Source organism: Dermacentor albipictus, chromosome 3, assembly GCF_038994185.2.
Source record: "Dermacentor albipictus isolate Rhodes 1998 colony chromosome 3, USDA_Dalb.pri_finalv2, whole genome shotgun sequence".
Taxonomy (NCBI): domain Eukaryota; kingdom Metazoa; phylum Arthropoda; class Arachnida; order Ixodida; family Ixodidae; genus Dermacentor; species Dermacentor albipictus.
In genome coordinates this window covers 38,169,919-38,191,360 of record NC_091823.1, presented here as the reverse complement: position 1 = coordinate 38,191,360, position 21,442 = coordinate 38,169,919, and the positions used below count along the sequence as shown (strand labels likewise).

Below are 21,442 nucleotides of genomic sequence, written 5' to 3'. Positions count from 1 at the left end.
GATAATTTGGTGCGAAAGCCGAACATACTGTGGGGATACAGATCTTCATCTTCCATGTATTGTTGTAGCCTCCTTGTCACGATTCGCTCGAACAACTTGCCAAGGCACGAAGTGAGTGATATCGGCCGTAGGTTTTCTACTAGTAGCTTTTTCCCTGGCTTGGGGATCATAACTACTTCTGCATGTTTCCATTCCTCTGGCAGTGTCCCCGCTTCCCAATGTGTATTGAGGAAGTTCGTCAGCTGTGTGACCGCCTCATCACTTAGGTTTCGGATTAGGGCATTTCTAATCTTGTCCGCGCCTGCTGCTGTGTTCCGGGTCGATGCCTTAACTGCTGCGAAAACTTCCTCCTTGGTGATGGGTCTGTCTAGGTCGGGGTTTTCTTCGCCTCGGTATCTCTCCGTGTACGCTTCGGGTTTATCTTGTCCGTAGCACTTTACACGGACTTTTTCTAGTAGCTCTTCTTCTGTCCCTTCAAATTGGTGTACTAGTCTTTGGATGGCCTTGTTACTTTCTGACTTGGTCTTGGTTGGGTCCATTAGAGCCTTGAGGATACGCCAGGTCTTTGCGGTGCTGAGGGTTCTATTCAGCGAGTCGCTAAACTTTTGCCAACTTTGTCGTGTGAGTTGGGCTGCGTATTCCTCTGCCTCCTTGGTAACCTCTGCTATCTTCTTCTTTAGCTTCTTATTTAGCCGTTGTTTTTTCCACCGTTTGGTTAGTCCACGCCTTGCCTCCCATAACCTGAGGAGTCGCGAGTCCACCTCCGGTGTTTGCTCTGACCTTTCGACCTCCTGGGTGTAATGTTGTTGTATTTCCTTAAGTTGTTTGCACCATTCCTCTATGGAAGTTATCCCACCCTCCATGTGCTTGCATTCTTTGCGAAAAGCGTTCCAGTCCGTTATTTTGGCTGTTCCTATCTTGCGCTTGACGTTCTCTGCTGACACTTGCGTTCTTATAATGAAATGGTCGCTACCAAGGTTCTCCAGCAGGTTCTCCCACGTGGCTTGCCTAGCTCCCCTGACGTATGTCAGGTCTGGGCATGTGTCGGGACTAACGCTGTTGCCTAGGCGCGTTGGTTGGTTTGCGTCCGTTAAGAGGGTGCAGGTTGTGATTTCTGCTGCGTCGCTAACTTGCGTACCCTTCTTAGTGTCTTTTTTATATCCCCAGCTCTGTCCCCTGGCATTAAAGTCGCCCATTATAAGCAGAGTGTTGGATTTTGCTAGCTTGCTGGCTCCTATGAAAAGTTTCTGAAAATCCCCATCATTTTGTCGTGGTGGACTGTATAAGTTTATGATAAAAGTGCTTTTTTGTTTTCCCTTTTTCTTTGGAATTATCTCTGTCACGATGTGTTCTATCCGCGTGTCCGGAATTTCATCGTGTGCTATGGCGACTAGATTTTTACTAATTAAGGTGGCTGTGCGATCTTTTTCTTGGCACGTGTATCCCTTGAGTGTCGGCACGGTGTTTGTCTCCTGCAGCGCGATTATGTCAGGAGGATTTAACTGTGAATTTATGAATTGCTGCAGCGGGCCTTGCTTTTTGCGGTAGCCCCTGCAGTTCCACTGCCATATATCTAATGTGTTGTGTCTAGCCATGTTGGTTTATCGTTGGTTGTTGTTATACTTTGGTTTTCGGTGCCGAATCTTTTTTCGTGATAGAGTCTATCTCTAGCCTCATTTGTTATCTTTTGCGTATTTTGATTTTTTATGTAGTTGCGAAAACTTTGATCTTGCATTGCGATTTTTTGTTGTATCAAATTCATTTGCTCCTGCATTTTTTGCATAAAGGATTGCATTTGCATTTCTACGGTTCCCTTTTCCGGCTGCTGTGGCTGTTGCTCCATAGCTAAAGGTGGAGTCTGTTGTCGCGGCAGGCTACCCACCCTTTGCTCTCGCAGTTCCCTGATTAGTTCTTTGATTCTCTCCTCTAGTTGTTCTGTTTTCTTCGTACTCTGCTCTAGTTCTCGCCTTAGAGCCTTATTTTCTTCCCTTAGTTGTTTAAGTTCGTTGTCGTTATTGTTATTATCCGAGTGCGGAAACAGTGATTTGGGAGGGCCTGCCCCCCAGCTTACCTTAACTCCGCCCTTCTTTTGTTGTTGTTGTTCTTGTGGTGGTTTTGGCTGCTGTTTCCCCTGCCCTTGGGCTGCAGGTGGTGGCCTCAGCGGTGGGAAGGAGCTGTCCCTGGACTGGCTCCGGTCCCGGCTCCGCGTTTGGCTGCGGCCCCGGCTCCGCGAGCGGCTCTGCTCTCCTTCCGAGCTCAGCCACCTGGGACGGCGCCTACGGCTCCGGCTCCGCCCTCGGCTTTTCTGCGGGGCTCGTCCTCGCAGCTCGTCCATGTTCTTGAGGCGCATCCGACAGTCCCTGGTACCGGCGGCGTGTTCGCCTCCACATACCAGGCACTTTGGTTGGCACTGGTGTCCTTCAATTGGGTTGTTTGCTCCGCACTGCCTGCAGGTTCTCGCTCCCGGCGTTGGGCAGACGTCCGAGCGGTGTCCTTGCGTGCCGCATACGTAGCAAAACTGTCTGGTTGGTCTATAGGGGTATGTCTTGTATTCTACTGCGCTGAAGATGACCCACTTGGGAATGATGGGGCCGTCGAAGGTGATTAGCGCCGTCTCTGACTTGCCCAGCATCCTTGCCGCTAGGATCTCCACCCCTTGAGTGCGTAGTCGCAGCTTGGATTCCAGTATTTCAGATGGTAGTCCTATCGGTAGCCCGTGGATTACCGCCCGCTTTACGTCCCCAGGCATGGCCACGTAAGCGTTTACTTCGTAATTGATGCCGCTGTATGGGAGGTACTTGATCTTCCTGATGACGTCCGCAACTTCTTCCTTCGAAGCGCTTGCGATGACGATGTTGGACCCTGGTCGGAGCCTGACCAGAAAGTCTTCTTCCTTGAATTTCATTCCGCAGGCCTCTATGATGGCTTGCGTTGCTTGGTATGGTTTCATGTCCTTGATTTTCAGCCCCCCCCTGGGCCGGATGATGATCTTCGCGTCGTCCGTCGGTAGCGGTGGCAGCCTCTGCCTCGGCTGCCGCGGCGCTCCCCCCTTTTGTTGTTGTTGTTGCGCCGGTGCTCCCGTCGCGCCGTCTTGCGTGATGCCGCTGCCAGCTGTGGCTGCCGGCGTCATCTTGCTATTCTCCGTGGCTTGGGGTCCTCTAGACTTCAAAATGACGTCGCTCCGTGTAGCGCGCTTGAGATTCTTTTTCTGGCGCCTGGAATGGTAGATTTGCCAGTTTTTTTCCCCGTCTTGCTGCCGGCTCGCCTCGCCCGTGGCGTCCTGTTGCATGAGGTGCTCTTCTGCGGCTCCGGTGCCTGCTTCCTCCATGCTCGAGTGCGTGGTGACGGGCGCCTCCTCCATATCTTGGAATTCTGCCGGGTTTTGGGCTGGCCCGGCCATAAAAGTGCTTGTCGCAGGGTTGGTAGCGCCCCGGGGATCCATTTCGGTCGATTCCTTGTCGCTCCGACCTACTCGGTGCCCGCCCGGGTGTCGGGTGTGGCTAAGCCTAGCGCGAGACTTAGCTCCCCGGCCACGTCGGAGATCTTCGAAGTCCGATAAAAAGTCCAAAAATGGGCCTACCGGCTCGAAGGTGGTATCCTCGTGGTCCTGACGATCAGCTGCGTTGATGTTGCCAAAAAATTTGGTGGCCCAATGAAATTGTCCTGCCGAAAACTTCGTAAATTTGCTGAGCCCATGCGACGTGCGTCCGCTCGCTTCGGCACTTCTTCTTCTCCGTTTCTCTAGAACAATCTGCCCACCATCCTTCAATAAATCTGCTGTTACCTGATCCTCCCCAGCTGCCTTCCCCCTTTGCATATCTCCCAAGGCTTTCTTTACTTCTTGGGGCGCTTTCTTTACTTCGCGATAACTTAAAATGGTTTTAAAACGTAATGCCGTAGTTTTGCCGCAGTACTCGCCTTATGGTGCGAATGTAAATCGCTGATGACACATTCAACCAGTGATGGTAGCGCCACTCTGCTGTGTCGCGTTCTGCTGATGAAGTACACGATATCGTCACACCGAGGCGCAATGCCATCGATGCCGCTCAACAGGCTCACCCTGGCACGTTACAATGCCTCTTTAAGAATGTCCCTCGTGCAAGCCAGTGCTTGAGACGCTGGGCGCGTGAGGCGCATCGCATAGCAACAAGTTATTGTAAAAAGTGAGCGCGAGCATGGCACCCATAGCACACTGCTTCTAGCTGACGACGAAGAAAAAAGTTACGGGACCCGCTCGGCCCCCCGAAATTCACACTGCGTCTCTGTCGTGGCACTGTGGTGCGTTTCTACGAAGCGAGGTACGTCGTGTCTCGTTATTCGACACTTTTTGATGCTTAATAAAAGTGCCGCTTTCTCTGCAAGGTCCGTCGTGGCGGCTGAGGAACACGTTCGTCACCGTAATATGCGGCGCGTCCCTTGTCGTAATGTGCGAGCCATTGTTTACAAAGATAACCCAAGGTTGGTGTCTGCCAGAAATTTTTCTTTTTCGATTTCCGCTGCTCTGTCGCCTTCATCTCTCTTTTCTCTTTCTTTCTTTCTTTGGATCCATTAACGACCTTTCCCCCGCGTAGGGTAGCAAACCGGAGGCGTGTCAGGTTGACCTCCGTACCTTTTCTTTCTGTCCTCCCACATTTCTTCCTATGCTGCTCTAGGAAGCGTGTGCTTGGATGCCCCTCTCGTGGACGACATTGTGCTTCTAGGCCGACAAAATAAATACCCCTTCTTCCTCCAAACAGACGCAGACGCACACACAAGCGACGCGACGCATTACGGCGGTGTTGTGTATAGTCTGACGGGACGAACTGGGCGACGGCTTCTTCTATTCGGGGCACGTGCATCTTTCGTCCGCCGCGTTCCCCCCCATCGAATCTTCCGCGTCATCAATAATGAGTCACTGTCGCCTGGAGCAGCAGGACAGACCAAAATATTAGCGGGGAACGGAGCGAGATTAGGACATCAACATGAATAACGTTAGCGCGGCGTCGTATCGGCGCGCCCGGTCCTAAGAAAGACGCTAACATCAATCGTCATCGTCAGTCGCGCAGCCCTTTTAGTTCACTGTGGCCTAGAAGGCTTGTACGTGCTCGGAATGAGAAGTAAGAACCACAACGAATGAAGGCTTCTCTGAGAATGTCGCGTTCGGTAGAGTTCTTTTACCCCTCTGTGTGGTGCCCATCGCGGCAGTGGAGTTCACATGTCTCCTTGAGTGTGAGACCCCCTCCCTAGGAAGAGAAACCATTCTTGCTTTGCGGGGTAAGGTCTCTGTGGCTCTCCATCAAACGACGCATTTTGTTCCTCGCGTTTTCCTAACGCTGCAGTTCGGTGATCTGGTTTTGATCCGCCTGACGATGGCACCCTTCCAAGCCAATCAAAGGAACATTAAGCTTTAACAGCAAGATGACCTAAGCGTCCCAATGGTTCGAAGTGGCTTTGGAAAAGATGTCACTGCGCCTAAAGTCAGCCCAGTCAATGAAGTTAAGAACACTACAGCAGGCGCCGAAATGGAAGCCGTGTGGGTCAGCGCTACGGAGGTGCCTTTTGCCGAGGCGACCGACGCGAGTAGGCACATCTCAAAATTTTGTCAGACGCTCTTTTGTCTCCAAAATTTATTTTCTAGGCTGAGTGCAAATGCGTAAAATAACAAATCGCGTCGAAATAGGTTGATTCTTAATGGTCTCCAAGGAGCGTCTATAATTTCAAGGCGGAAGCTAGTGTTCTTCCTGCAGCTTGGAAGTGTGCAGCTAAGGTCCCTGCTGCCACCCTCCTTCTGCGAGAAAAAGAATAATAAAAGAAGAAGAAAAAAGAAAAAGAAGTAGGCTTTAGGAGACTGTGTGACGTCGTATCTGCCTGTGTATTTCGCGCACATACAGCATACACAATAAAATGGGCATGTGTATTTTTACAGTATATGTGGCACAGCTTCGTATACACGCCGAACCGCCCGACCCCTTAGAGCCTTCGCATTCAGTCCTTTTAGTTATGCGACGTTGTCGCAGTAGTGCACAATGCTTTCACTCGGCATTGAACGAATGACGCTGAAATATATCATTATTGAAGACAGATGATGATGATATTCGCGGGCATTTGTAGAACGTGCTACATTAAATTTCCGCTAAAAGCGACAAATAAAAAAAATGGCTGTGGCTTAGGTAAGGTTAAGCCCAGGATGCGAAGCATACTAGCCTTTATTTTAGTTGTTGAACCACTGTTTAGCCTGGTGAACTGCTGTTGCTTGGCTATATTTGGTTCGGCTAGACGAAGAAACAACTCATGCATTACTTCTTCGCCTTCAAGAGTGGAACGCGACAGCGTTCCCGTCGACCCGCCAAGGGGTGTAAGACAATGGGCTACAGGGCAGCGACTACGCGCCCCGCATTGGACGCGGTGAGCGTCGAGCAAAGCAGCGTTCGGCGCGGCAACGAAATGTGCGCCTGAGCAAGAGACGCACGCCTTAGAAACAGCGCGTTTCTAAGGCAACACCGCATTCACTAGAGGCGCTTTTGTACCGCTTTGAAGCGTTGTACTCGTGGCTCAGTGGTAGCGTCTCCGTCCCACACTCCGGAGACCCTGGTTCGATTCCCACCCAGCCCGTCTTGCAAGAGTTGAGCCAAAGCCACTTCTCCTCTGTCGTGACGTCACGGTGTCACGTGATTTCATGGTCACCGCCGCGCCTGAGGAGCTGGGTTGAGCCCTCGTAATATGCTTCGCATAAAAAAAAATTGGAGGACGCTTAAGCTTCGCCTTCAAGAGTGGAACGCGACAGCGTTCCTGTCGACCCGCCAAGGGGTGTTAGACAATGGGCCACAGGGCAGCCATCATTTACGAGGCGCCCTGCATCGGACGCGGTGAGCGTCGAGCCATATGGTCGAGCAACGCGGCGTGCGACGCAGCAACGAAACGTGCGCCTGAGCAAGCGGAACGAACCAAAGAACTCGGTATCTCGGAGGGGGAAATGATGCACGCCAGCCAAACGTTGTGATCGGCACCAGAGAGATAGACAGATAGTGATCTAAAGAAAGGAAGGACGCTTGATTCTGTAGAGGGAGCAAGGCGAAGCGTTGTCAGGGGAGAGAGAGTCCGGGAGCGACCCGCCTCGCACAGCTGCAATGCGCGCGTGGCGCGCCATCTGTCGGGGCAGCGCCGTACATGGAGAGGAGGGGGTCTTCTGTGTTTGCCGCAAGATGGCTCTGCGTGTGCGGAAAGCGCAGAAGAAATGCAGCGGAAACGCACTTCGCTACTCGTGTAATTGCGACTTCTGTAAGTTACATGGTCATAATTTCCGATATACACCACAGTATAACCTTCCACGGCTCGTTTCGAAGGCAACACCGCATTCACTAGAGGCGCGTTTGTACTGCTTGGAAGCATCGAACTCGTGGCTGAGTGGTAGCGTCTCCGTCTCACACTCCGGAGACCCTGGTTCGATTCCCACCCAGCCCCTCTTGGAAGTTGCTTTTTATTTATGACGTGCCTGCCGTGATTTATCGCTCACGGTCAACGCCGCGGACGCCGACACCGACGCCGACGACACCGGCTTTTCTGCGACACGAGCTCCTTAACGCTATCGCGTTAAAATTATATTCGAACGCATCCCCAGGCGTTACCATATGCGGTTAGCCATACGCTCTCATGTCGCACATTCGTATACGCTTGAATCCTGCTCTGTTCCTCTGATCTTCCTAAGGAAGCAATGCAAGCTGCATAAGCCGCAGTTTGAGAGCCGCATGCTTCATCTACCAGTTTTTTTTTACGCTTTAGATGGTCGTTTTGGCGGCCAGGACTGCGCACTGATTTCCCGTGGATCTTGAATGATCCCGCGTAGCGAAGCGAACTCTGACAGTTGGCTAGCCTTACTTCGAAATGTTGCACGTTCTGCCGACGTTATGTGAGTGTAGACGCCGGATCACATAAGTCGGAGAGGAGGAAAGCGGCTCCACAGCGCACGTGACGGCGTTCAGCGCGCGGAGTTCGCGAGCAATTCCCTCATCGCTGTGAAAAAGCCTACATACTCAACATTCTGTGGCTACGAAGGGAAAGCCGTGGACGCACAGCTGCTGCACGTGTGTTACCGCGCCGAGTAGTCCGTCAGCGTTCGACAGCGCCTTTGGTTGCTCGGAACAGACGCTGGATCGACGCAGCTTCCATGTGCGACTGTTTCGCGCTTGCCCAGACGCGGAAGGGAAATGCCGTAGAACAAGCAAACCTTTACACTCAACCGTGTGTTCGGTCTTATTAAACTGTTGCCAAAAGGTGTTTAGGTTTTCTCTTCCCCAGCCTATAAACTAACGTGTATTAAAACGTGAGACTCTTTTCAGAAGCGCTCTCTTTTGTGCGACTTTGCCTCCGTAGCTTTCCCTTCATAGCCACAGAAAGTTGTCCGCGAGTGTAGTAAACGTAACAAGAGGCACATCGTATCTGATGTTTTGAAACCTTGTGTAGCGAACATAGTGCGCTCGCGCGTAGTGCTTGTTGAGACAGTTAAAAAAAATGTGGGACCTACCGTTCCAAAATTTTCCGGCACTCGGGTGAAAGGGACGCCGTTGATGGAGCGCTCCGGATTGACTTTGCCCACCTACCGGGTTTTCTCAACGTGCACCTAAATCCAAGTACACGAGCGTTTTCGCATTTCGCTCTCATCAATATGCAGCCATGCAAATGACACCCAAATATCTCAAAATGGATCCCGGCATATGTATGGGGGAAGTAACCACAGAAGACACGAGGAGTCCTCCCAACCTCAACGGGAAGGCCCACCGAGCCGCGCGAGAACTAACCCACCGCGGTTCGGACAGTGACGGCCCAACACCCCGCACCACCCGCGGAAAGAGTGGCGGAGGCAATGGAGAACACGGAGGAGGCGACGACGACGAAGTAGCGATACAAAACGACAGGGACAGATTGGTCGCGTACCACGACATATTGACACACTATACGAAACAAAGAGAAACATGCCCACAACCGCACAAACAACTCCACAGGTCTCAAGATACAGATTGGAGAAGGTTGCAAAGCAGAACCGTCTGAAACCCAGCACACTTAAACAGAGCACATTCTAAACAATACTCAGACGCGAGCGGCAAGCTTTGCAAGCACGAACACGCAGACATGGCGCACATCTTATCGAAATGCACGTAGATCAGAGCGATATACGTAGAGGACAACATGAAACCGGACTTTGTCGAGGAGCGATGGCTAAGCACTCTGACTAGCTCTGATCTACACGACCAACTATGCGCAATCCAGCGGGCGCGGGACGCGGTGGAAAGGCTATGCCTCACCGCACATAATGATGGGGTGGGCTGAACCCGGGCTGGCAACCTCGCAGGTGCTTTTCCCAATAACGTTTTTTCCGCTTGTTCTGTTCAGCAGCACTGGGGATGAATTTCAACAAAAGAATGAGGACCTTATCCGAGAAACTGTGAGTAGGGTTGAAGATTAATATGGAGGAGACGAAGGTAATGTCCAATAGCCCGGCAAGGAAATAGGAATTCACGATCGCCAGTCAGGCTCTGCAGCCTGTGTAGGAGTAAGTTTATCTAGATCAATTACTCACTTAGGACAGTGATCATGAGTAGAAAACTTACAAAGGAATAAAATGGGTTGCGCATGGTAGGCATTGCCAAACGCTGACTGGACCTTAGCACTGTCGTTGAAAGAAAAAAGAAACGTGTCCAATGATTGCATTTTACCAGTGCTAATATGTGAAGCAGAAACTTGGAAGTTAACAAGGAAGCTCCAACACAAGTTAAATACCACGCAAAGAGCGATGGAACGAAGAATGTTAGGCGTGAAATTAAGAGACAGGAAGAGAGCGGTGTGGATCAGAGAGCGAACGGGGATAGCCGATATACTAGTTGGCATTAAGAGTAAAAAAATGGTGCTGGGCAGGTCATGCAGTGCGCCCGGCAGATAACCGGTGTACCATTAGAGTTACAGAATGGGTGCCCAGGGAAGGGGAGCGCAGTCGAGGATGGCAGAAAACTATGGGGGGTGATGAAAGTAGGCAATTTGCAGGCCCAAGTTGGAATTGGCTAGCGCAAGACAGGGGTAACTGGATATCGCTGGGAGAGGCCTTCATCGTGTGGAGGACATGCCAATATGCTGATGATGACGAATATGCGGACCCCGCAGCAGGTAATCTAACCTGCGGTCTCGGTAATCAGGAGCAGAACACCATAGCCACTAAACCACTGCGACGGGTCGTTGAGACACACCGGATGGAGATGCAGCGTCCAAATTTGGCCGGTAGGTTCGAGGCACGCGATCTAAACGATCTCGTCTCCGTGCGCCGTCTTTTCTATCCCAGGCTGCTGCACCACCGGTTGCTGTACCAACGCTTCCACAAGAAGCACCACGAGTGGACCGCTCCGGTGGCCATCACGGCGGTGTACTGCACGCCGCTCGAGCACCTGCTCTCCAACGTTCTGCCCGTGGTGGTGGGGCCCGTGGTTCTCGGCTCGCACCTTAGCGTGCACTGGCTCTGGGCCGTGCTCACGGCGCCCTACGGCGTCATCGTGCACTCGGGATACCACCTGCCACTGCTTCCGTCGCCGCAGATGCACGACTTTCACCACCTAACGTGAGTTTCATTAGTGATCACTGGAGAGGTCACTAAGTAAAGGGGGAGGGAGGGATGCAATGACATCATCGAGACCACTGTATTGTTGTACAGCCAGGGCGGTGAAAAGCTGCGCCTTATCTCGATACGCTTAGGTGCAGCAGCACAGTGTACGCTGCGAATAGGATTACAAAATGGCGTACTCTGTTATATGGAGTCTATACGTTGCGTCGCCGTATGCCATATTGTAGAGGGAGCATTTTTCGTGGCGTCACCATAGCCTTACGTCAAGAGAGGCTAATTTCATACGCAGAAATCAGTTAGAATAAAACCTGGCTTTTACGCGATAATAGCTTGTCTCAATTTTTGATTTTCTCAGAACCTACATTTTTTCGCAATTCTTCCATATGCCAACAGGCATAACCCTTTTTCTAATAAAGATTTTGAAGTGAAACATTGCAAACCTATTTCTTAATAGTAGGGAGTGCGATGAACTTCCAGAACTAGGATCATACGACAACATTTGATATGTCTTTATGTTATAGTAAAGATATCTGTGAGAAGAGCATGCGTTCTTGGTCATTTCACCATTACACTCTCAGTATATTTTGGATATCGATGGTTTTGGTTCATTGCACAGATAAACGTCTCTTCTAGTGGACTACCAGCCGTCATTTCGTTATTGTAAGCTAACCTCAAGTTAGAAGTGCTAGCGCGAGGCTCACATTTACAACAATTTCTAAAATAAAATTTTTAGAAAAATTTACAGGTTAGATAGCACTTTGATTTGCCCCAAAAAATGTTGCTCTATAAAATATACCTATAACATGTATTCTTACACTTGTCCAAAAGCTTTTGTCTGAACTTAGCGTCATCGCTTAAATTAGAAATTATAGTTGATGGGTTTACTTGAAGTAGAACAGGAGTTATCTGAGGCAGGCTTTTGTAGTGTACCGGAATCGACCAAGACAATGACTACAGGGGACGTGTCGACATATGTTCTCTAACCTACTCTCTGACTATAATATCAAAATATTGATAACAGCTCTCTTCGTTCAGGGTGCATCACTGCAGTTACGACACACGAGCAGAAATGAACTGCTCTGCCAAATGTACTCACTGTCTCGGGCCTGGCGTTGCTGTCAAGCTGCGACAATGCTGCTCGAACTCCTGCCTTGATTAAACCTCGCGGATATATTTAGACGCTAGCTATGCCGTACGAGCGTTCCACCACGTCCCCCCAAGAGAACAAAGCTTAATGGAAACCCTGATGCCACATTGCACGGCTATCCATTTGTATTGCCGCCTTGCGAGGTTGTTTACGCAATCATCGCTGCGATTTCTTCACCTCCGGCGAAACGGGAATGAAGGCCGACGTTGTAGGGAACAGGCTGATCGCAGAACGGTGCCTGTCTGCCTTGCCAGATAGAACGTACGTGAGGCTAGTGGAAAAGTAGCCCTGCACTACTATAGTATCGCCGCTTTCCTTCGTAGACAGGAAAGATTCATCTATAGTGAGATGCATCGGGCGTTGCTTCGAAGGCTGCATTTGTTACCGGCGATGGAGGCAAGACTCTTCTCCTGCGAGGCAGCTACGAGTTCGTATCCGCTTCAGTGCGCGACTTCTCCGAGCGGGGTAATCTCTCGGGCACGAAGAGCCAACCAGACGGAATGTTGGTTCTAAAGGCACTCCTGGAGCAGACGAAGTTGACGTCTGCATCCGGAAGGGCCGTTGTAGCAGAGGAGTGCTTGCTTTTTGTCAGATGTGTTTGTGAATTTGTCTGCGGTGAACACGAGCCAAGGTTACTTTGAGCGATATTTTCCAGAGCACTTTGAGTCTTCCGTTCCTTGGTTCCCGTGGGACTTCTGCTTCACAGATTGCCACGCGCGACTTAGGCGATCTCGTATGCGCGTCAACTTTGCTGTGCCATTGAAATGGATGGAAAGCCCCGGAAGTCGAGTATTTCGTGAACGCTGTATATACTGACAGTGATCAAAATGGTAAAAGCAGAATGGCAATGCTTCCGTTGGTTCATTATCGTAACGTTCTTCTTTCGCAGCAAATATCTGAACGCTGTTGCCGTATCGTATATACACATCCGTTAATCTCCCTGACGATTTTTTCATCACCTTCTATCGAATGGCAAAGCAATGTGAACAGAACTTCAAACGTCCACCATAGCTCATCATAAATTAGAACCAGCCAAGGCGTACTCTGTAAAAAACCTCGCTCTTTTATATTGTGTGTGGTTGGCTACATAAGAAAGGAACGAGCAAGCTTTCGTCCGATGCCGTCTCGCGCAGAGGAGTATGCTACTAATGTAAAATAACAGCTTAATTATATTTAGCGTGTTATGTTAGTTTACTGGACATATGTAAAGCGTACTTATTGTATAAAGAGCGCTTATAAGTAGCGAACGGTCAAATTGTATGGCGTAATGACACTCAGATGCAGATTCCGGTAAGATACTGCCGTTCCTCAAGCGCTTGCCAAGTTGAACTAAAATTGAAAAAAAAAAATACGCCGTGAGCAACTAGCTCGTGAGCGTCGCTATATGCTGTGTTTGATACTGCACGCTTGCACAGTCAATTGACCAACAGAAAAAGCAAATTGCTTGCTTTTTTCAAATCTCTTTAATATGTAACTGGGATGTTTCAAAATATTGTTGCAATGCAGAACATGACGTGCAGACAAGAGAGGATGCCGAAGAAGTGTTCGTTCCGTTTGCTGCGCAATACTATTTTACAAAGGACAAAAAAGACAGATACACAGTGCGACACACAGACATACAGAACGATGCCATACCAACTAGCCCAAGTCGAAGCTTTATGGAAGAAGTGTTGTTGTTGCTGGCACGCTTTGACCGCCATGTTCTACGGTCAGCTGGTGCCTCCAGCATTCGCCTTGCATAGACAACATTCGTGCTTGTCTCCGCATCGCAGCAATATATATAGCCATGGAACAAATAATGCGCGAGTATAGCGTTTATTTGTTTGTATTTCTAAACTATTGCATCAAATAAATGTTAAAATGCGCTTAAAACAAAGTGGAAACTTATACGGAAGCTGTAGAACATCACCATCAAATATGCCGATGTACCAGTTTAGTGAGGTGGGGCATAGATAATCTTTGTGATCGGTGCATTCTGTAACGGGCGAGATATGCTGTTTTGTGAGTTCAATAGAAATACGTATACCGTGAGAACAATTCCAAGAATATGCATAAATCATTTTCTCTCTGTACAGCCATTGCATTCTAGAAAATTGGAGGTTTAACAAAGAAGCTCGAGAAGAAGATAAGGACGATGGAACGAAAAATGTTAGGCGTAACGTTAAGAGGCAGGAAAAGAGCGGTGTGGATCAGAAAGTAAACGGGGATAGCCAATATTGTAGTTTACATTAAGAGAAAAAGCTAGAACTGGGCAGGCTATATGTAATGCCTAAGGTAGACAATCGGTGGGCCATTAGATTTACAGAGTGGTTGCCAAGGGAAGGGAAGCGCAGTTGAGGACGGCAGAAAATTAGGCGGGGGGATCAAATTAAACAATTTTCAGGCGCAAGTTGGAATCAGCTAGCGCAAGACAGGAGTAATTTGAGATCGCTGGCAGAGGCCGTCCTCCTGCCGTGGACATAAAGATAGAATGATGATTATGATTTTCTGCTGGACTTGTCGAAGAGTGAAGGAAAAGAAGGCAGCGTATTCTTAAAGCGCCACTATTATTCTGCCCTTCCAGAATGGAATTGAAGTTGCCGGAGTAAACCACCATGTGTAGGCTAGAAAAACTAAATATAGAGATACATATTCAAATGTATAAGGTTACATGTTGCGTCTTTGTTTCTAGAGCATAGGAAAAAAACAAGTGGAAGGTAGAGAGGCTAACCAGACTAATTGTTCGCTTGGCTACCCTCCACTGGGCGTAGAGGAAAGGGCAGTAAAGATGAGAAACGATGTGAAAAGAATCTGAAAAGATTGTGCTTCATAGGATTATTATTGCTTCTACAAGTTTCTACAATGTTGCTGAGGCGCCGATTGAAGGGTAACAGCACTTGTTTATACGTGTATTTGTCACGCACGGTTATGTTTGTTTGGAACTGCCTGTTGTGTAAGTTGGAACGACTACTGGAGCGACGCATTACATGTAGTAAACAGGCGTAACATTCGGGGAAACACAGACCCAAGCCTAGAATAGGATTATTAGGCCGTTACCCTTATACGGCTCCCGCTGTAATTATCCTCCGAGTCGCCAAAGCCTCATTGGTTCCCGGCGCTACACATTGTTCCCTTCCACCGACGCGTGCACCCAGCGGGTGGGCGGCCAATGAGGCGCTCAAAAGACATCCGCTCCGATTAGTCACCACGTGGGGAAAGAAAAAAAAAAACAACTAGAGGTAGAACCCAAAGCGAAGCCACGAAAAAAAAAAAGAGAAAAAAAAGAACCGTACTTTTCCGGCTTTTCTCCCGAGGCACGCAGGTTCCGCGGAAACTACGGCATTCTGGGAATCCTGGACTGGCTGCATGGCACGGACCGGGCCTTCAGACAGAGCGAAGCCTTCCCGAGGCATCGGGTGCTGCTGTCATTGAGGCCCGTCCACGAGCTGTATCCGGACACAGGGGCAGCCAGACGCGACTCCCGGGCTGAAGGGCGATCAACGACGCAGCCGCGCGGCTGACGCAGAAGCGAGCTCGTGTATATATTTTCTCTTTCTTTGTCCATTTGTGATACCACTGCATCTCGTACCCATGAGAGTGGCTCGAAGACCTGGTAGGACAGCCTGCGGCATGATGCTTGAGATGGCTTTTTGATAAGAGAAAAGAGAAGGAGGAGAAAGAGAAAGGGATCGCTGGGTGCGATAGAACACAGGGTGTTCGCTCGTGGTCACCACTCTCATTTGTGTGTTGATGCACTTTCATTTGAGCTCGTTCATGTGCGTTAAATTACTGTTAAGGTACCAGAACTAGTCAAGCAATCAGGAATGCCAGCAACTGTTAAAATCAATCAATCAATCAATCAATCAATCAATCAATCAATCAATCAATCAATCAATCAATCAATCAATCAATCAATCAATCAATCAATCAATCACCACGACGGCCATGGGTTTGTTTACTGTCAAAAGTGTGGCTGCACATGTTTGTTTAATGACTATGATTTTTGTCAGACAGAGAAAGGACGCACGTGAAATTATGGTGGCACAATCTATCAGGCGCACTGCTTAAAGATGCGTTAGCACTGCTTCTGTCAATATTTTTTTTTATAAAGAAACGGCCTCTTTTGTAAGGGGCAGCACGACGTTTTGAGCAGGAGTGGCGCGGTTGCGCATCTTGTATACATGTATAAGTTCTCCCTGGTATAAACTGTGCAAATCAGCGCATCGTGGTCTATACTTCTCTATTTTGTGCTTGTCTGCTGGCGTTATAAAAGAAAGAGAGAGAGAGCCTGAAGAAGGCAGGAAGGTTAACCAGAAGGCAAAATCTGGTTTACTGCCCTAAACTGAGGAAGGGGGATGGGGAGGCAAATTGATAGGAAAGTAGAAATGCTACCCAAGTTCGTATATACCAAAGAGCCCAATACGCAGCAGTGCTACAAGTCTTCACTTGCTTACACCACCCTAGTAAATAGGTTTAGATTTGCAACGCCTTCGCTGTAAGGAACACATCATACGAGGACAAATCAGAAAGTCTTTGCCCCTATTTTTCTTTGCCGGATCACGGCTGCAAATGCCAAATCAACATATTCATTCCCAGCGGTGGACTTTTCTTGGATCCGCCCGGCCTTAGCTCCGCGGCATGGCGCTGCTATAAGTTGTTGAAGATGGCGGTTATGCTTCACACGTCCAAGGTGAACGAGCAACAAAGTGTGATTCGTTTTCTATGGAGCAAGGGACGAATGCCCATTGCAGTTCACAGCGAAATGCAGTCCACGTATGGGGAAAGGTGTCTCGCTTTCAGAAGTGTGAGGTGTTGTTGTTGTTAGTTCGTAAAAGGCCGTGAAGACTTGCACGACAATGAGCGTTCGGGGAGGCCACGTCTGACTGACAACAATATTTACCGTGTGGATGCAATGGTGAAAGCGGATCGGCGTGTGTGCCTCAAGGACATTACCCGGGAACTTGGCATTTCGTGTCGGAGTGTTTACGGCATCGTTCACGAGTACTCAGGGTACCGGAAGGTTTCATGCCGGTGAGCACCTAAGCAGTTGGATTACACGATGAAAGGCAATCGAATGATTGTTTCACTGAATCATCGCAACGGTATGCCGGGTAGGATGGAAGTTTAGTGTACCGTATTGTTACTGGCGATGAAATGTGGATACTGCATTCCATGCCGGAATCCAGGCAGCAGAGTATTGTTGCGTCTCATCACGGCCATAGGCGTTTGCCACGAGCAACCCGCACCTATCCTACAGCGACTACGAAAAAGTCAACGCCACGTTGACACCGACGGCTGACGAGTCCACAAAAGGCACCCACCCCCACCACTACCTGACAGACCGAACTAACGATGGAAAGGGCCAATGTCAAATGCCACCAAAGCCCGGCGTCGACCGTGGATTCCCAGGTTACTATCCTGTCCCCTATTCTATGCTTCGGGTGAGAACGCTACCGAAGCTCGGCGCCGAAGGTGGATTCCCAGGTTACTATCATGTCCCCTATGCTATGCTGCGGGTGAGCATGCTACTGAACCCCGCTGCCGACAGGGAATTCCCACGTTGCTGTCCTGTCCCCTATACTATGCTTCAGGTGAGCATGCTACCAAGCCCCGTGCCAACCGTGGATTCCCAGGTTGCTATCCTGTCCCCTATTCTATGCTTCGGGTGAGCATGCTACCGAAGCCCGGCTCCGACCGTGGATTCCCAGGTTGCTATCCTGTCCCCTATTCTATACTTCGGGTGAGAATGCTACAAAGCCCCGTGCCGATCGTGGATTCCCAGGTTGCTATCCTGTCCCCTATTCTATGCTTCTAGTGAGCATGCTACCGAAGCCCGGTGCCGACCGTGGATTTCTTGGTTGCAAGGGTGCCGACCGTGGATTGTCAGGTTGCTGTCCTGCCCCCTATTGTATGCTTCGAGTGAGCATGCTACCAAAGCCTGGTGCAGACCATGGATTTCTTGGTTGCTATTCTGTCCCCAATTCTGTGCGTCGGGTGAGCGGAAGCTTCGGAGAGGGGGATGCTGCGGAACGATGTAATAGCATGGGCGTCGTATCGCAGCCGATTCGACGATTGAGATTGGCTGCGATACAGTCCTCAAACTACTCAGTCAACTGGTCTAGGATATTAGGGGCCTAGAGACGATGGTGTTAAACGCGGAGACTTTTCATGTAGTAGCGCCGCCTTGTCCTGGTGTGAACTCGGACATTTAACATGCTCCGGCATGGAGAGGGCTTCCTTAACTGGAGCTGTGTAACTAACGTCAAACAAATCCTTGTTCCTTCATTCCTACAACTGGACGTATTCATCGATGGGCTTAGTGGATTTCTTGCCCTAGCGCCACCTCGAGCCGCAACAGTATGGCGTGAAAACATTCGGGTTCGCCTGTGAGAAAAAAAAATTCCATTCACTACCATCTGTTGGGAGAGTGATGTTAATGGTCTTCTTGGATCGCCGAGGACCGCTCCTGCTGGATTTCATGCCACAAAATGCAGCCATCAATTCCAACAGTTGTTGTTCCGCGCTTTCACGTCTGATGGTTGCTATCAGGCGAAAATGCTGAGGGATTCTCAATGTGGGCAACGCGGTTATACTCCACGACAATGCGAGGCCACATGTGGCAATCAGAACCGCCAACAAGCTCCGGTCATTTCACTGGGAGAGTTTGGACCATCCACCATGCAGTCCGGACCTCGCCCCTAGTGATTTCTATGATTTCGGTCCGCTGAAGAAGTTCCTGGTGGGACAGTGATTCAAATGCAACGATTAAGCCAAGACAGCAGTTCATCGGTGGTTCCACAGTCAGCAGGACGAATTCTACCGCAGAGTCATCTGAAATTAATTGCTGCCATGGGACAAATGTCTGAACCGGTGTGGGGACTGTGCGGAAAAATAGTGCGAAGTACGTAGAATAGTACGTATATTTCTAAGTACCTCTATGTACCTTATCTTGGCTAATCAAAAATAGGGGTAAAGAGTTTCTAATTCGTTTTCGTATTTTGCGATTTAGATATGTATGAGACAATGGTATATCGAATTTCATGACTCATTCCTATATCTTTCTTTTATATGCGATGCATGTTTTTTTGGTCGCGAATGCAATCAGTGAGAATACTCTCGTTAGCTTTTGCAGAATTACATGTTATGCATGAAACAAAGTGTATGTACAATACTCATGCGCGTCCTTAGTCAATACTGTAATAAAAAGTTGAAACCAGTAAGTCTATGGAGTGCCCAAGAAGCCAATGGACGTAGTACGAGCTTATAGACTTGTATAACGAACAGAATGCCTCTATACAGATCACGTACGGTATATATAAAAGACTATTGTACTTCGACTTGATGCAGCCTGGTTATAAATTAGATGTTGACAGAATGCGAACATCAGGGTTCGTGCCAAATGTGTTTTTCACAAAATTTCCGCCACCTTGCGGATTCCTGCTTCCCTATTGGCTTGATCAATGCGCATCGCTTCGAGTAACTTGTTGATTCTAATGATCCTGTATATGCTCCCGCAGAGAGCAGAGTTGCGCAGAACTTTTCCGGCGCCACACGCACCACTATTCGCCGAGCGCTATCACGTGGTACAAAAATGACGTCGTATGTTCAACTGCACCGCTGCGAAGCCAACTTTACGGGCGCGGCGCCGACTCGTTTCTGTCAGTGCCATCGAAATTGCAGTCAGCGGACCGTCGAGCGTGCGTTGCACCGATCGGCTCCGTGTTGCAGGTACGGTGGTCGACGATATTAAGTTAATGACTTTGGCGAAGTGGTACTAAACACATCATTTTGAAACTTGCATTTCAGTATGACGGGGTGCAGCGCACCAAACTCTACAAATCGCATGGAAGGTGGCAAAGCTTTTAACGCGGTGCCGTGCGGACGGACGAGACCGGCCAGCTACGGAAGGGACCAGGATATGCGAGGTGCGTTCGCCTTGTTTACACAGCTCAGTTCGGCTTGTTTACACTGAAGCAGCATTTATCTCGAGTAACACTCCTGTAAACGCTGAAACGCCTACGTCTGGCATGAGAGGTTGTTCACTTGTGCAATTTTTGGAATGTATATGCAGCACGACACAGACGCGGGACAAAGAATGGACGACACGCCTGTGTCGCGCTGCACATATACGCGAAGAATGTTAACTTATCAACTCGCCCTTGTTGTGATTGGCGCCTTGTTGTGTCGCTTGTGGTTGGGAGTGGCGTTCACGAACGCATACTCCTACCGTATAGGAATGGCCGAGAGCATGATGTGCGACTCCTGTGGGTGCGAGGAGTCCATCGAGCACCTATTGTGTACCTGCCCTCGCTACGATGTCCAGCGCCTCTCTCTGCGGGCAACTTTACACAGACTAGACTCGAGACCGTTCACCGAGTCAAAGATACTCGGACCGTGGCCACAACCGTCACTGGCTCGAAAAGCGATTCGTGCACTAGTGCGGTACTTGATGTGCACGGGCTTAAGAGACCGCTTATAGTGTCATTGTGTAAGGTGTCCCTACCACATGTACTCAGTGCTGACTCTCTCCCTTTCTTCCCCTTTCTATTCCCCTTTCCCCCACCCCCAGTGTAGGGTAGCAAACCGGATGTTGTTCTGGTTGACCTCCCTGCCTTCCCTACCCTTGCTTTCTCTTCTCTCTTCTCTCTTCTCTATCAACTCGCCCAATTCGCTGTGTAGCTTGCACGATTGTTCTGACTACGCGGCTCTATAACAGTGTGTTCAAAACAGAGTAAATACTCTACTTTTTCTACTGTTTCCTTTCTCTACTGTTTCTTTTTTTGTTTTAAGTTCTGATTTTTTATGTAAGGTCAATTAATGTACTCGTGTTCATTGTTTTGTAGTATGCGAAGACATCGTGCGCTCCCGCTGATGAGACAGCTGTTATAGCTTCAGCATTTACCGCCCGGCATATATGTTGCTTGTTCGATCAGCCTTAGTCGACGTGAGGAATGTGAAATTATTTTTTTATGTTTAATAAGTGCTATGTTATACTGAATTGACCTGAATAGTATGAAGAGATAAAGAAAAATGTGTTGTCATATTACAGTCTGCAATGTGTGAATAATTACTTTGCAAGTTTGCCATCTTATGTGATTAGTGCAATAAAAATAACCTGTTGTTATTCTTAATAACTTGTTGCCTTTCCAGTGGCTTTGAATTCTGCCCCCAAGGCTCCAAGAACCAGCACTCATCCCCTGCTGCTACCAGTCATTGCTCATCCATTCCCTTGTACGAAATAAATTTGATCTAGAAGCTCGTGCATCTTTAATCTTTTTCCACTCGCAGATTTGCTGCTACGAAGCAGCTGTCAAGTTTGCGGTAGGAATCGTAAAAGTAAGCTTTACATATAATGTGCGTATGTGAACATTTGAAATTAGTTTAAATCTACGTGTCTGTACCGCATATATCAAAAACGTGCAGCACCTGTGAATGACGGTTAGTGATCAATGACGGTCACGGATAACGGTCACTGACATAACTGCAGGCACGATAGTTCTCTTGGCCACGATCATTATTCGTCTGGTTTCGGTAGCCAAAATTTGCTCACAAAATTGTCCACCACACATGTGCAAAATTTTCTTTAAACACCCTTTAAAAGATTTCTTGCCTTCCGGCCTCCACGAGAAAACTTCAAATGCCGCTGAAAAACATTGCACGACTTTTTGTTGCAAGATAATGTGCGTTTGCACGCGAACTTTTGAGCGGTTCGAGCCACGGGCGTAGTCAGGCTT

The 21,442-nt window shown here is 49.0% G+C and overlaps 1 protein-coding gene across 1 annotated transcript in view; it reads left to right on the top strand.

Annotated features, from left to right (window-relative positions):
• The window catches only part of LOC135914206 (fatty acid hydroxylase domain-containing protein 2-like), a 41,198-nt gene extending 24,702 nt beyond the window's left edge, over positions 1–16,496 (top strand). Inside the window, exons 4-5 of the mRNA XM_065446954.2 lie at positions 10,307–10,579; positions 15,031–16,496. Of these exons, the coding sequence (XP_065303026.1) occupies positions 10,307–10,579; positions 15,031–15,229 (472 nt within the window). The 3' untranslated portion in view covers positions 15,230–16,496. The remainder of the gene's footprint in view (positions 1–10,306; positions 10,580–15,030) is intronic.
• Positions 16,497–21,442: the final 4,946 nt, after the last annotated feature.